This window comes from Pelobates fuscus, chromosome 5, assembly GCF_036172605.1.
Source record: "Pelobates fuscus isolate aPelFus1 chromosome 5, aPelFus1.pri, whole genome shotgun sequence".
In the NCBI taxonomy this organism is placed as follows: domain Eukaryota; kingdom Metazoa; phylum Chordata; class Amphibia; order Anura; family Pelobatidae; genus Pelobates; species Pelobates fuscus.
Window position 1 is genome coordinate 72,896,601 of NC_086321.1, and position 15,341 is coordinate 72,911,941.

The 15,341-nt window shown below is 41.1% G+C and overlaps 1 protein-coding gene across 2 annotated transcripts in view; it reads left to right on the forward strand.

Annotated features, from left to right (window-relative positions):
* The window catches only part of WDR70 (WD repeat domain 70), a 276,550-nt gene that overhangs the window by 224,279 nt on the left and 36,930 nt on the right, over positions 1 to 15,341 (forward strand). For both annotated transcript variants that reach the window (XM_063456857.1, XM_063456856.1), the window contains exons 14-15: positions 9,796 to 9,896; positions 13,781 to 13,860. In XM_063456857.1, coding sequence (XP_063312927.1) covers positions 9,796 to 9,896; positions 13,781 to 13,860 — 181 coding nt within the window. The remainder of the gene's footprint in view (positions 1 to 9,795; positions 9,897 to 13,780; positions 13,861 to 15,341) is intronic.

Here is a 15,341-nt window from a genome sequence, read left to right on the forward strand (position 1 = left end):
AATCATTCCCATCAGGCTTTTTGCATTAAACATTGTCTTTTCAGAGAAAATGCAATGCTTACATTACAGCCTAGGGATACCTCCACTGGCCACTCCTCTCCTAGAGGTGCTTCCTGGGGCAATGGTGCAAAGTGTGTCTGCCATTCAGTGTCTCCACCCTCTGCATGAAATCACTGAACTTTCCACATAGAGATGTATTGATTCAATGCATCTCAATGCCAAGGCTGTGTTTGGCATGTGCGGACTCTGCCCCGAATCTGCCTCCTTGACAAGCTCAGCTAAACCAATACACTCCTATGGGAAAGCATTTTCATTGGCTCAGATCAACACTCCTAATGATGCCAGCCAAGCAGGCAGATCAGAAACAGAGCCAGCAACAGCAGACTAGATTAAATATAAGATTTAACTATATTTAGAGAGGGCAGGCATGGGCCATGGGGTCAGGGGAGTTGGACAGTGTTTTTAGCACTGTAAGGTCTGGAATGCATTTTTGTGTTCCTGGCCCTGTAGTGTACCTTCAACTATCCATAGATTCTAGCTAAATTGTAACTTAGACTATTTTCTCTGTGATTAGGAATATTTGAAAAATGCACTTTATATCAAGCAGATCTGAGATTTCCCCAACTCCAGTTGTTTATACATTTGTAATTTGCAGAACATGCTATGGTTCAACAATGCTAGCCTAAAACTGTTCTTCCCATAAATTACCTCAATGCGCAGTACTAACACTGCATTGAAACAATGGCCTTTTTCACTGTTCCTCTTCATTCGTAGCACTATCCTGTACTTTTAAAACACTCTTGATATATAATATAATAACAAATGCAAATGTTTCTGTTTTAGTGTCAGAACAATGATTTTGACAGGCAGTACAAATCCCTAGCTTAATTTTTTCCCTTTTTTTACCTGAATTTAGAATGAACATTATGCAAATTCTCTCGCTTTGAGGTTATTTTGCGCTACAATTATTTCTAGTACAGGAAATTGTTTCCATGCATAGCTGGTTATCTTCTGCTTGTCTTCTCTAATGAACTGAAAGAGACATCATTTTAAATATAACAGCAGCAGATTGAAAGAGAGCTGTAGCCTTTGATGAGTGTTCTGTGGTTCCCCTTACTGTGCACCTCGCCACGGTTCACGGTTTCCAGTGTCACTGCTTTTATTTTATCATGTACAGTTGTATGTGCGAACATGCTCCGGACATAATTCTTATAATGGCTTTGCTCAGCATGGAACCTTTCCACATTACTCTGGCCAGGCCAGTTTTATGTGAACTTATTAAACAGGATGGAGAAATACTAGCTGATGGGGAAAGGCATCATCCGGCAACATACAATAGAGGGCCCATCGGGAAATCTATGCACAAGTGCAAGATCATCTGGGAAGGTCCTTCTGTCCCTCATCAAAGCTCACAAATGTATGACAGTATAGACGAGTGTCAAAATACGATGAATGAAAGTGTCAAAAGAAAAGTACAACTCTCTCATATTTTCCTTCCAGGTGCCCCGTTTCACTTTTACAAACTTTTCACATTTCAGCCCCCTTCTCCCAGCTCTGTTTAAATAGACCATTTCAACAGGGAACATGTTCTCAGCTTGCGTGGTCCTAGATCTCTGAAGTGTATCATTCCATGCTAAATAAAATAAATGGGATTGGCCCCTAAGGTGCCAACTTCCGTTTGATGTTTGTTGCCAAGCCATCAATTTCAATACAATTAACCTCACACACTTTCTTTTTCTGCACATTATCCTTTTTGCAGTTGTGTTTCTGACCAGGACATCACCATAGTGAAGGGAACATATTTGTAAAAATAATAATAGAATATATGCATAATCTGACATTCTTAAAGGGAGATCACATGAGTGGTTGTTTAATTTCTCTTTTGTCAAATAATCACAAAAATAGTCACGTTGTTTCTTACTGTTTGGTATGTAGCAGGCTAGCAGCTTCGAAAAAAGGAAGAAAAATGGGTTCTGGATTCCAATGCTTTAATTACAGCTATCTGAAAATGCTCACAAATAAATAATTTAGTGCTGTGATGTAGAGAAGGAGATTTACTTGGTGCTGAAGTATAAACAACGTGAAGTGATAAATTACTCTGCACTACTTGTCTTTCAGCTCTATATGGAGGTTCAGTGTTTAGAATAGTTTTTTTCTTTATGTATTTCTGTTGCAAGCACAGACAAAGGATGGAATCATGCCCTTAGAATATAAGCACAAATAGTTTTATTGTAGAAAACATCAAAGGTGGTATAAACATAATACATGTAATGGGTGAGTCAGAAGGAGGAGGCTGCACATGTTTGAGGCATTTGATGCATTCTTTAGGGTTCATTTAAAGCACTAGTAACACCTTAAGGGCTTGTATATATTTGATCCTTCAAGATCAAATTGTCAAGCTTCATAAAAGTCTTTTTTTTTACGTGCTAAAAAGTACTATAGTAAAAAGATCTTTGCCTATATATTTCCAGATGGAACTAATTGTATTGCCTTTTTAGCAAGCTACAGAGGGACCATCACTGTCCAATATTTTTATTATTCTTTAACAAATATATGTTTGTAAGGTTTGGAAAATAAGATTTAAAGGGGCACTATAGTCACCAAAACAACTTTAGCTTACTGAAACAGTTTTGGTGTATAGATCATGCCCCTGCAGTCTCACTGCTCAATTCTCTGCCATTTAGGAGTTAAATCCCTGTGTTTATGAACCCTAGTCACACCTCCCTGCATGTGACTTGCACAACCTTCATAAACACTTCCTGTAAAGGGTCATCTAATGTTTATCTTTCCTTTATTGCAAGTTCTGTTTAGTTTAGATTTTCTTATCCCATGCTATGTTAAAAGTCTGCAAGAGCCTCTTGTATGTGATTAAAGTTTAATTTACAGACAAAAGAGATACAATTGTTTAAGGTAGATTACATCTGATTGAAAGTTAAACCAGTTTTTTTAATGCAGGCTGTGTCAATCAGAGCCAGGGGAGATGTGGCAATGGTTGCATAAACAGAAACAAAGTGATTTAACTCCTAAATGGCAGTGGATTGAGCAGTGAAACCTGAGAGGCAGGATATATACACTAAAACTACTTCATTAAGCTAAAGTTGTTTAGGTGACTATTGTGTCTCTTTAGTGTAGAAATTTACACTGCTATCCTTTATCCTAGATGGAGTGCCTCCAGCTTGACTCCCGGTTCAGATTATAAATTCTGCCAATTGCACCTGTCAATCAGCATAGAGAGAAAAAGAGAAACATAAAGAGTGTCTCTGGTTCTCCTCCACCAATGCAAGGTGTGCCATGGTTGTGCCAGGACTCAACTGGATAGTGAAATTGGTTGATATTCAATTTGAAATTAAAACAAAACTGAGCATAATGTGAAAAGGGTTAATTTAAAGGACCATTATAGGCACCCAGGCCTCTTCAGCTCGATGAAGTGGTCTGGGTGCCAGGTCCCTCTAGTTTTAACTCATAGAAACTGCTATGTTTCACTGAAGTTAATCCAGTTAATCTAGTCTCACTGACAGCTGCTAGAGGCGCTCCTGCGCTTCTCACTGTGAAAATCACAGGGAGAAGACGCTGGACGTCCATAGCAAAGCATTGAGTAATGCTTTCCTATGGGCTGTTTGAATGCGCGTGCGGCTCTTGCCGCGCATGCGCATTCGGATCTGACGTCGGCAGGGGGTGGAGAGTTCCCCACCACAGAGGGAGCACCGGCCCTGGAGAAAGGTAAGTGACTGAAGGGGTTTTAACCCATTCAGCCCTGCGGGAGGGGGGCCCTGAGGGTGGGAGGGACCTAATGACCCTATAGTGCCAGGAAAACAAGTAATTTTCCTGGCACTATAGTGCTCCTTTAAGTTATACAGTTTTCCCCTGAAAAATAAGACATTCCCTGAAAATAAGCCCTAGCTTATTTTCAGGATATGCTCGTGATATAAGCCCTACCCCGAAAAGAAGCCCTGGTTGAGATTGTCGCTAGTTCGCTAATCTATACATAAATTTACAGGATTCCATGCCCCAGTGAACTGGTCTATGTTCGGGGGAATTCCCCCAAACATATACCTGCTTTCTTGTAAATGCTTACTACCGTTTTCCCCCGAAAATAAGCCCTAGTTTGTTTTTTGGAACAAAAGTGAATATAAGACCTGGTCTTATTTCGGGGGGGAAACGGTAGGTAAGTTTCAATGGTGTAATATCACGTGTCTGTTCCCTTTAAAGGTTAAATATGCCTGTAATTGCATTATCATTTTGGTACTTTAAAAGTGGTACATATACGCCAAAAAGAACATAATGAAAATGAACCCCATGATTTGATTGCATGATTGCAGATATGTTTGTTTTGTGTGACTATGATAAAGAAAAAAAAAAAAAAAGAATGCTCTGTAGTTCCAATCTGTACTTGGGGTGTGTAACTGAACATATCCGGATCCCAGCAAGTGTGAATTATCAGGAGCCCAAAATTAATTCAAAGTGAATTTAATGTAGTGCCACAGTATCCACATTGGAAAACAAATTCCAATTCAACAATATTTGTAGTTTGGCTATTTTGACATTGAAAAAAAAAAAAAAAAAGTGGAAAGCCTTGAAAGTGAAAATGCACTGGAATGTGGAAAAGGTATTATATTATTATACTTGCATGTCCAACATTCCAAATCTTGAGAAATGAGTTTTCAATCAATGATTTATAAATAGTTGGTACTATAATAAACCCTCACACTAATATATAAAAAGAGTGCTAGCATTAAATTATGATTGAACAACCACAACAGGGTTTTATTCTCTAACACGAATTGCAATATTTGGACATAAACATTCCCCTACTACCCCATTGTCACAGTTTGGCTATTCTAGCAAACATTTTTTCAATGAACTCCAATTAGGTAAATTTGATATTACTCTTCATGCATTGAAATACTACCAAGTCTTCGTCCTGCAAAGGTTAATAAGTATGGAGATATTAATCTGATATTTTTCTTGAAAATAAAATAGAATGTAATGATTGCAGAAGCACTTTTTTCAGCTGTCTGTAATTACAGAGCCTGACCACTGCTGTCAACATGACCACTGTGCACAGAGTATCTCCACTACTGACAGGCGTCTTGTCTCTTCACTGTGGTTGGTCATGTGCGGCAAATCAAAAACACGCAATTCAAGCTCAGCATCACCAAGCAGCAGGACAGCGCGATCAGGAATCAAACTTGGCATTTTCTGAAAGAGAAATGTATTTTTATAGGTAACAGCTAGGGCTGTCATCTCTTTGGATTGTGTAAGATTCAAGGCTGACTGAAAACAGTGTGACTTGTCTAACGTGTCTCTGGCAAAACTTTGGTTTAGAACTGTGGGTGCACACATATTTTACAGAAAACATCAAACTAAATTAATAAGTTAAATCGGTATAATACTGTGAAAGCAGACGTCCCCTCCCAAAAAGCTTATAATCTTGCTTATAATTAAAGCAGAATTGTCACTTTTGGTGGCATTTATTTGTTGTTTGTTTTGATTTTTGCAAAAACTCCCCATGGTGGCCCCAGGAAGGAGTGGGGGAATATCTTCTCCTTTGCCCTGGTCTTTAGCTCTCTGACTGCTTCATCTACCAGAAGCCGCATCACTATTTTACAAAACGGGGCTCCGAGTATTGTAGGCACCTGTTGCACATATTGTGGGAAAATGCCTGGTCCCTTCAGCTGTCTCTCACCATCACTTTCTTCTTATTGAGGATTGGTAACATTAAACAACATTTGCAGAGCGTGAGGACGTCCAGTGTCAGATACTGGACCAAAGGTCCATTTGGATGCAGCAAGCACCTGCAGTGGCTGTCTGGTAAACAGCCACGGTGGGCAGACTGAGAGCTGCAATTTAAACATTACAGTTTCTCTGGACCTGAGGATGGGGCCGGATTGGAAGAGTAGGCCCCCAACTCCCATCAGCCACAGCCTCAGAAGGTAAGAACCTGCTCAGTGGCTTAATTTTTTTTGGTAGGGGGGCAGCATTTCCTACTTGGATCCAGGCAGCATAATGTATTGGGCCGGCCCTGCCCCTTAGTCACACCTTTTCACCCTGTGCCTGTCCATTTTCTGCATTTAACATACTCATAACTGTTGCAGGGTGATGAGATGCTCTGCAGAGTCTAGATTTCCTGCATAGCATCCCATTAATCCATAAAGTGCAATTTCTGAGCCTACTCAGCTGTTAATTCAAGTGGTAAGCAAATACCGTTTTAAGGGTGATTATATGCTATGTGGGAAGGCTAATTAGACCCCGCACAGCATCTCATTGCTTTGCAATGCACACTCCGCGAAGGTTTGTGAGCTGTGCAGGAGAATATAGAATCCCTGCACTTTGCACTATCTTTGGCGAACATAAATTAGCTACTAGCGCATGGAATCCTGCGAATCTAAGTTCGGGGAAAATTGCTTTAAGTCTGTGCCAAAGAAAATGGGGGGCTCATATAATGCGAAAGACAGGCAATGTGAATTTAAATATTGGCCATATTTGTGACGCAATCTGCCTTTCCCCGTGAGAAGTGCTCCCACTGCCCCACCAATTGCTCATGGCTATGGTGCTTGGAGCGTCCCTTTAATTATATTTTATGATTCTGGTAAAGCCTGTATTAATCGTATAAATGCATCATGCATTAATTCATTGAAAATGACAATTAAAAAAAAAATGTAAAAAATTGAGCACTGCACTTTGTGCAGGCACTCTAATAATATTGACATGTTTTGAGATATAGACCTAGAATATAAATGGTTTACAGTATATGTGGACAGAGAACCTCATTGCACCATGAACAATGCAATGAGAATAAGTTGTTAGTTGGATTGTCCCTTTAATTTTCCATTCCATATTCATTTAGCATATATTTGTTAGTTATCTTTAGTTCTTCCTCATCGCCTAACTTTTAGTTGGTCAGGTTGCCCTGGACACAAACATCTCTCGTGTTCTGAGCAAGTGGTGTAAGGTTGCGAGTGATGTACTGTCACTCAGTATACTGTACTGAATAAACTGTAAAAGCTATTATTAATGACTTTGTTGATAGGGTTACCTAAAAGCCAGCCAAATTTCTTCACATTTTGTCACATACATTCTTTACTAAAATCTTTGTTTTGACTTAAAGGGACACTATAGGCACCCAGAGCACTTCATCTCATTGAAGTGGTCTGGATGCACTGTCCCTGTCCCCCTTGGTTCTGCAATGTAATACATTGAAGTTTTATAGAAACGTTGCTATCAAAGAGGGTCCTAGGATGCCAGCAGGGTGTAAAACCTGTAGTTCTGTGTTACTAGCCAGGCCTGAAATGTGACTTGCCACAGCAAGCTATACTTTACCCTCCAGAACTGAATTTCTAATTGCCTGGGTTTCATTTTTACTCATCAATGGCTAGAGGCTAGTGCAAATTTTAAGCCCTGGTTATAGGATTTATTTTAATCGGCAGATGTTTCGTGCCCTGATGCCTTAAAGTTCCAAGTGTGAAATCATATGAAAAGCAAACAAATATTTAAGAACTTTGTCAGATTGAACAAAAGTTTGACTAGTGTCCACTTGGGGGAGACCATCTTGTATGTCTCACCTGGGCCTGTGCAGAAGGAACCTTTACATCAGCATATCGGACATGTTAGATGTAGAGCATGGTGAAATATCTATTTTTTGTTTTTGCTTTCAGAGATCACATATATTCCACACTGCAGCAGGATTGGTTGATCCCTCGTTATCATTGAGCCCAGCTTTATTTACAAACTGTATATTGTGAATCCTCGAGACATATATGCTCATAATATTCAAAGTGTTTAATGAGCATTTACATTTTAATGTACATTTGTCTGCTGAATTGGTTCTTAAAGCGCTAAACATTTTTATTATATTTGCTTATTATAATGTAAAGGGACACCAGGTACCCAGAAATCAGCAATTTTATAAATTAACTAAGGAACTCCCCCCTGACTGTCAATCAAACACCCAGGGAGGATTCCTTCCTACTCCTGTTAGCTTCCCTGAGCTAACGGAAGTGGCAGGCACGCTCTACTCCCTCACAGACCTCAGACTAGCTCCTCCGCATCAGAAATGCACACGCGGCGACACAAGTGCACACAACAGTATACGCACGTGCAAAAGCCGGCAAGCATGTGCACGAAGTCAGATTGGTTATTTCCCTGCGAAGAGACTGAAAGTCTCTTCTGGGAAAATACAGAATGGCTTACAAAGGCTGCAGTTCATAAGAACTGCAGTTTTTGTAATCTCTTTTAGATTATACTCCCAATGAATACATACATGAAAATATGCATGCATGTAATCATTGTGGGTATATCTACTAAACTGTTGTTTTTTGGGGGGGGGCTGGGGTTTGGATCTGTGGAGTGATCATTTAAGACTGCCTGTAGTGGCTGTCCACTTCCATGATTCACTCAGAGTTTAACTCTGTGAAATGACGATGGACATCCTCACGCTTAACGTGAGGATGTCCAGCGTCTTGAAAATCCCCATAAGCATAATGCGTGCGCATTAGTTTCCTCCATCGTCGTGGCATTGTGGAAAGAGATCCCAGATCAAGCGACAAAAGACATTGGAGCTGTAATCGGGTAAGTGAAAGAAAGGATTTTTAACCCTTTCGTGACCGAGGAAGGGCCGTGGAAGCAGAGGGACACTATAGTGTTAGGAATACAGTTTTGTATTCCGAACACTATAGTGTTCCTTTAAAGGTACACTGTAGGCACTGAATGTAAAGTGGTTATAGTGTCTGAAGTCCCCTAGCACCGTCCTTCCAGTCATCATTAAACTGGTTTTAATGCTTAACGAGAGTGCTTAGTAGCCCCAACCCAATCCGTGCTGCTGAGCTAATGAGGAAGCGTTAGCATTAGCAGAGGTGGGCAGCTTTGATTGACTGAGAGTGTCTGCTGACTGCATGTCACAGCGCCATCTGTTGATATGAAAACTGTGTATCTCTGCTTTAGCGATATCTCCAGTAGGTAGTACGCTGTGTGTGGCCGTGGACCTTTATGTAATTATCAGAAACGGTATGGAGGGACTCCAGGCACCATAACAAATTCAATGAGATGGAATGGTTAGAGGGCCTACAGTGTCCCTTTAAGAATGTGAATAATGAGATATTCTTGGTATGCTGATAACATGATATGCTCATTTTTAGAAATTCAGTGTTATCCATTATGCCTCATAGTTCAGTGTGGCGCTGAACCAGTTGCCCAGATTGTGGATGTTTGCTCACTGCTATCTTCTTCCAGAGATTTGTTTTGTGGGGGTTTGCTTTTGTTTTTTGGTTTTCTTTTTTTCTTTTCTTTGGATTTGATGGATGGAACCCAAACTAGGTTTCCTGTACCTATTTAATCTAAAAGGTTCGCAACCTCACTGTCAGGTACAACTGGACTGAGACACAAGCTATTGTCTATCCTGTGCTCAGCTTTTAATTTATCAAACACTTTTTATACTCGCCCTCCCACCTCCTAACACTTTATTTTACATTCAAATGGACAAGATCACAACCTCGTAATCATAATAATGTTTGCCTAAATGTATTGTCATTTTCTTTTTTCATCTACTCTTTGTATGGTGTTGCAGATCATGTAAGCGCTTTATATCATAAATAAAATGTACAATATAAATGGCTCCTTAAATATTCTCTGTTTATAGAGCACTAAGATAGTATAGTATAACTCATAGTTGCCTACTGTACCAGAACCCAGTTGGCACGCTAACTCTCTTTTAGACTATGCTTCCCATGATGCCCAACCAACATTATGGCTGTCTAAGCATTTAAAAACATGTAACAAAGTATTTTTTTTTTTCCCCAGAGTGTTGTTCGATGTCTTTGGCACCCTAAGTTGAATCAAATAATGGTGGGCACCGGCAATGGACTGGCCAGAGTATATTATGACCCAGCTCAAAGCCAGAGGTATGTCATTTTTATTCTGTTAGATAAATTACTTTCTGTTACTCAAATACTCTGCTGATTGGTATACATTTGGTTGGAAACTCTCCAGGTTTGCCAGAGAAACCATAAAATATGATATAATTTAACTTGTTAGTTACTTGTCTGTTAATCCCTGTCACAATGTTCAGGATAGCAATACTGCAAAGGGGTCATGTAAATGGTGGAGAAAAAGTCATTTTTGAACCCCTTCAAAGTAAAGGGACATCAGATTAAAATAGAGCTCATGAACAGTGACTTTACTTGCCTAACAGCAGCTGTTGTATAGTTCTAAAGACTCTCTCACGCCAGCTTCATCTCTCTCTTACCCCTGCTCTAACTCTTTCACCTCTGCTCCAGCTGCCTCCTTTCCAGCTCCCTCTCACACCCAACTCCATCTTCCTCTCACACCCAACTCCGGCTCCCTCTCACACCCAACTCCGGCTCCCTCTCACACCCAGCTCCATCTTCCTCTCTCCACCCACCTCCATCTCCCTCGCTCCACCAAACTCCATCTCCCTCGCTCCACCAAACTCCATCTCCCTCGCTCCACCAAACTCCATCTCCCTCTCTCCACCCACCTCCACCTCCCTCTCTCCACCCACCTCCACCTCCCTCTCTTCACCCACCTCCACCTCCCTCTCTTCACCCACCTCCATCTCCCTCTCTTCACCCACCTCCATCTCCCTCTCTTCACCCACCTACATCTCCCTCTCTCCACCCAACTCCACGTCTCTCTCTCCACCCAACTCCACCTCCCTCTCTTCACCCAACTCCATCTCTCTCTCTTCACCCAACTCCATCTGCCTCTCTCCACCCAACTCCCTCTCTCTCTATCTCCACCCAACTCCATCTCCCTCTCTCCCCCAGTTCCTTTACACCCCCAACTCCACTTCCTTCTCTCCATCTCCCCTGAACTAATTTTCCCTCTCACCTCAGCCCCACATCTCTCACCCCAACTCTACCTTTCTTTCCCCCTCCCCCCCCCTCAATTTCCCCAACTTGATATCCCTCTCACCCTCCAATCCTTCTCCAATCTGTGGCTGCTGCTGCTCCTCACACTTCCTCAGAGTGGGAGGCCCTCTCCAACCCTTCCCAGGCCCCTGGGGGTCAGGGCCCAATACACCTATATGGTTTGTACTCCCATGATGGGGGCCTTGCTGGGAAGTTAGTAATTTATTAATTCCAGGTATGTGTTAAAGCAAAGGACAAGAACACAAACCAAATCTTCTGAACTGGAGATCTTCTCCAATGTGCAAATGACTTGGGGGGACTGTGTAGAGTACCATTTTAGCCACAGCATTATTTACTCTCCAAGCTGCTAGCAAATGTATGGATCAATGGTTAGTTTGCTCTAACATTTTTGATTGTATATCGGTGCAGTCATCATAGTGATATAAACGCCCACAGTGTAGATGAGTGGGTTGTGGCTCTTAGTGCACCGTTTACATGTTCACAAAGCACTGTCAAAAAGATAAGCTCTGACATTGTATCTGTAATTGTTAGGCGTAGGAATTGATTTAAAAAAAAAAAGTCTCCAATAGTCAGTAATGCTGCTTCCTGTCTGTATATCCTGGTTTATGTCTCCATAGTGATTGTCTATATACCAAGGCTTACATTGTCATTGTCTAAGCTATTTAAACCCTTGTGCTAAGATAGTTACACACATTTATCCACCTGTAACTATCCACCAGTTTGGATAATATAGTTCATAAATTTAAATGGCTGAGAATTAGCTTTGCTCCGGTTTTATTTCTGTGTGATGCTACCATGTTTTGCATTGGAAATAAAATCTAAGCAGGTTAGCGATATTTAAAATAATAAACCCACTGAACCTTCTTTTGTAAAGAGTTTTATTCAGCGAAAGCAATCTTAATGCCATTGAATACCAAGTATCTTTAAATTCTATGTTGGGCTTCCATTTTGGGACTTCTGGCACCATGCTGATAGTGGTCAGACTTGCATACCACGTTTGCAGTTGTTACAGCTGTTTAGTAAGGTTTTCGTTTTACTTTTTATTTTGCTGATGTATCTTACGTTTGCCTGCAATATTTACACACCCAACACAAACAATATGTATGTGATAAATAACCTTTACTTGTTTCCATTATACAAATGTTCTAAAACAAAGGTTCTATGTGTTAATGTTGCTCTGTTTCTAGTTTATTGAGTACCCACCATTAACTTTTGAATGACATTTACTTCACTATAGGGTCAGGAACACAGACATGTATTCCTGACACTCTAGTGTTTAACCCACCATTTAGGTGGCTTGCCCCCCCCTCAAGCCCCTATAAAAGGATAAACTTCACCTTATTTCTAGTGCCACTCGGGTCTGCCGGTGCTGGCTCCGCCCAGTTGTGTTTTTAGGATTTGTGCTGCCTTTGGCTCGGGCACCCCTCCCCCCTAATTTAAATTTTCCCCACCCCTTCATGTCAAGGCCACGCTTTGACTGACAGACGCTCACTCACCGACAAACGCACACACTCATTGACAGACACACTCTCATATACACTGACAAACAATGACATACACACACTCACTGATTTGACACACTGATAGACAGACATACACTTACTCGGACACACTCACTGACAGACACACACTCACTGACACACACACTCACTCACATTCACTGACAGACACACACTCACTCAAATTCTCTGACACACACTCACATTTAGACACACATTCACTGACACACACTCACATTCACTGGCACACACACACTCACATTCACTGACACACACACAAACTCACATTCACTGACACACACTCACATTCACTGACACACACTCACTCACATTCACTGACACACACACACACACACTCACATTCACTAACACACACATTTCCTCACACTCACAATTATTATTAATATTTTTTTTTAATTAAAATCCATCCAGCCTCCCTACGTTTGGGATAGCTGGGTGGATTTCTCACCTGGGGTCCAGTGGCGCTGCTGGGCATGGAGGAGGCCGGACATACAGGCAGGCAGGCGGCCGGTCGGCGAGGGAGCACTTTTCCCTGAGCTCTCTGCTCAGCTCCCTCAGCGCCGCAGAGTGATGCTGGGAGCCGGAATATGAGGGAGCTGAGCAGAGAGCTCAGGGGAAAGTGCTCCCTCGCCGCCCGCCCACCCGCCTGCCTGCCTGCCTGCCCGCCCCAAGGGGAGCCCAAAGGTGGCCAGCCAGCTCTTGGGCTCCCAGAAATTGAGGCAAACATGGTATTTTCCTGGACATTTGGGGGCGGCGTTTTTTGCCGCCCCCTGGAAATTGCCGCCCAAGGCAAATGCCTTGTTTGCCTCGCGGCAAATACGTCCCTGGCGCCGCCCTCTTTGTGACATCATCAACTTGGCCGATTTTTAGCCAATCCAATGCTTTCCCACAGGGAAAGCATTGGATTGGCTAAATATCGGCTAAAATCGGCGCAGGGCCAACTGCCGTTTAGGCCAATCAGGACCTCCTCGTAGAGATGCATTAATTCATTGCATCACTATTAGGAAAATTCAGCGTCTTAAGAAACTCCCCAAGTTGGTGGCCCAACAATACAATCTGACCGAGTTTTTAATAAGTTTATAAACATTTCTTAAATACATTTCAGAGTGTTCTTGCTTTTTTTTTGTTTTAAAGTGCTACTTTAAAAAAAATTGTCAGGTGATGAATGTCACTTTAAAGGACCACTGATTAGATGAGTTAACCAGCCATTCTATATAAAAATATATGTTCAAGGTGGACTCCTCAGTCATCCCAGAAATATACTATGCCAAAAACATTTGTTGTTGTCATAGGTATTTATGAAAGTTTAAACAAATATTCCAACAATGTTCAAAACTGTATAACCCCCATTTTTGTTTTCTCCCCTCTCCTCAGGGGTGCAAAGCTATGCGTGGTTAAAACCAATAGAAAAGAACGTCAAGCAGGAACACTCACTCAGGATTACGTAATTACACGTAAGTAAATATAAATAATAATATAAATGCTTATAAAGTGAAGCTGTTGGTTTATCTAATCATGAAAATTGTTATTTTTCAGAACCAACTTTTTTTTTTTTTGTTTGTTTTTTATTGTCTCATTATTTTCTACATATAATTCTGCTTGGATCTAAAATAAATAAGGGTCATATTTAGTCATGTTTATAAAATAATTATGTCCTAGGTCAAGTAATGTGAGATGATAGCCGATTCTCTGAAAGCGATTGTGACAGTTTGACTGACAGCATGTTAGCTGGGCTGTTGATTTAATCTTCCTGACTTAGACATGAGGTCATTATTACTGCTCATATCACAGGTCATTTGTAACCTGAAAATCCTCAGTTGCTGCAAAGGCTATTTAGAAACTGATATTTGAAAATCATTGGTTTTCTTCGTCAAACAATGCTTAGGTCCTATGGCTTCTTCAGTGATTTTGGAGTTGCCCAGATTTTTAGGCAATTATCATGGGAATTATTAAATTTACGTGTGGCCATATATATTGCAAATAGTTCCAATTCATTAACTGCATTTATCCCAAAAAATATTTACATGTACACATTCTAGCCACACCCGGGAACTCTCAGAATGTAGTCCTTTTGAGTTTTAATGACAAATTCTCAAAGTATCTATAGATACTGACAGTCACTTAGTCCTGAATTTGGGGTACAGTCAAGGGTTATAGCTCCTCTGCCCTTTGCTGTATTCTGAATGATATACTCAGCCTATAAGCGGTGCCTGTTGCCATGCTTCTAGAATCAAGCCTCAAACCTTTAGAGGAAGTTGAGGGGCAGAGCGATCAGGCAGTATCTTTCAGAGTTTGTCAGTGGTCAAACCCTTAAGGTAAGGTAAGGCGGTGCCCAGGACCTTCTTGCACTATAACAACTTCATTGAGACGAAATTGTTATGGTACAAAGAGTGTCTCTTTAATATTCACTTTTAAAGCAGACATTTCACAGTACCAAATGATATTTCTAATTTCAACCAGAGTTACCTTTAGTAAATAAGAGAATTGCAAATCCTGTTGACATTATCTTGTCTTAACCAAATGTTATCAATCCACACCAAATTCAGACTTGATGAGTGACAGGTTAATTCTCAAAGACAGTTTTTTAGGGACTTGTGCATCAAATGTTTGGCATTGAATCGATCATGCAAAAATGATAAGTATGCACAAATTTTGCATTGTGGCAACCTACCTTAAAGGGACTCTATAGTCAACATATAAAAGCAAGAAAGACAGGTCCCCCAGCCTTCCTTCTTGCTTTTATATGAACTTTCATTGATTAAAAATAATTTTCGGAGCGTTTTTATATTAAAAACTTACCTCCGTTCCAGCGCCGAGCTCCCAGCCATGCCGCGCCCCCTTTTTCGTCAAAATGACGAAATCGCGGGGCGCAATAGGACGCTTCGCTGCACCAATCGTGTTCTTCATAGAGCGGCATTGACAGCCGCCCTATGAA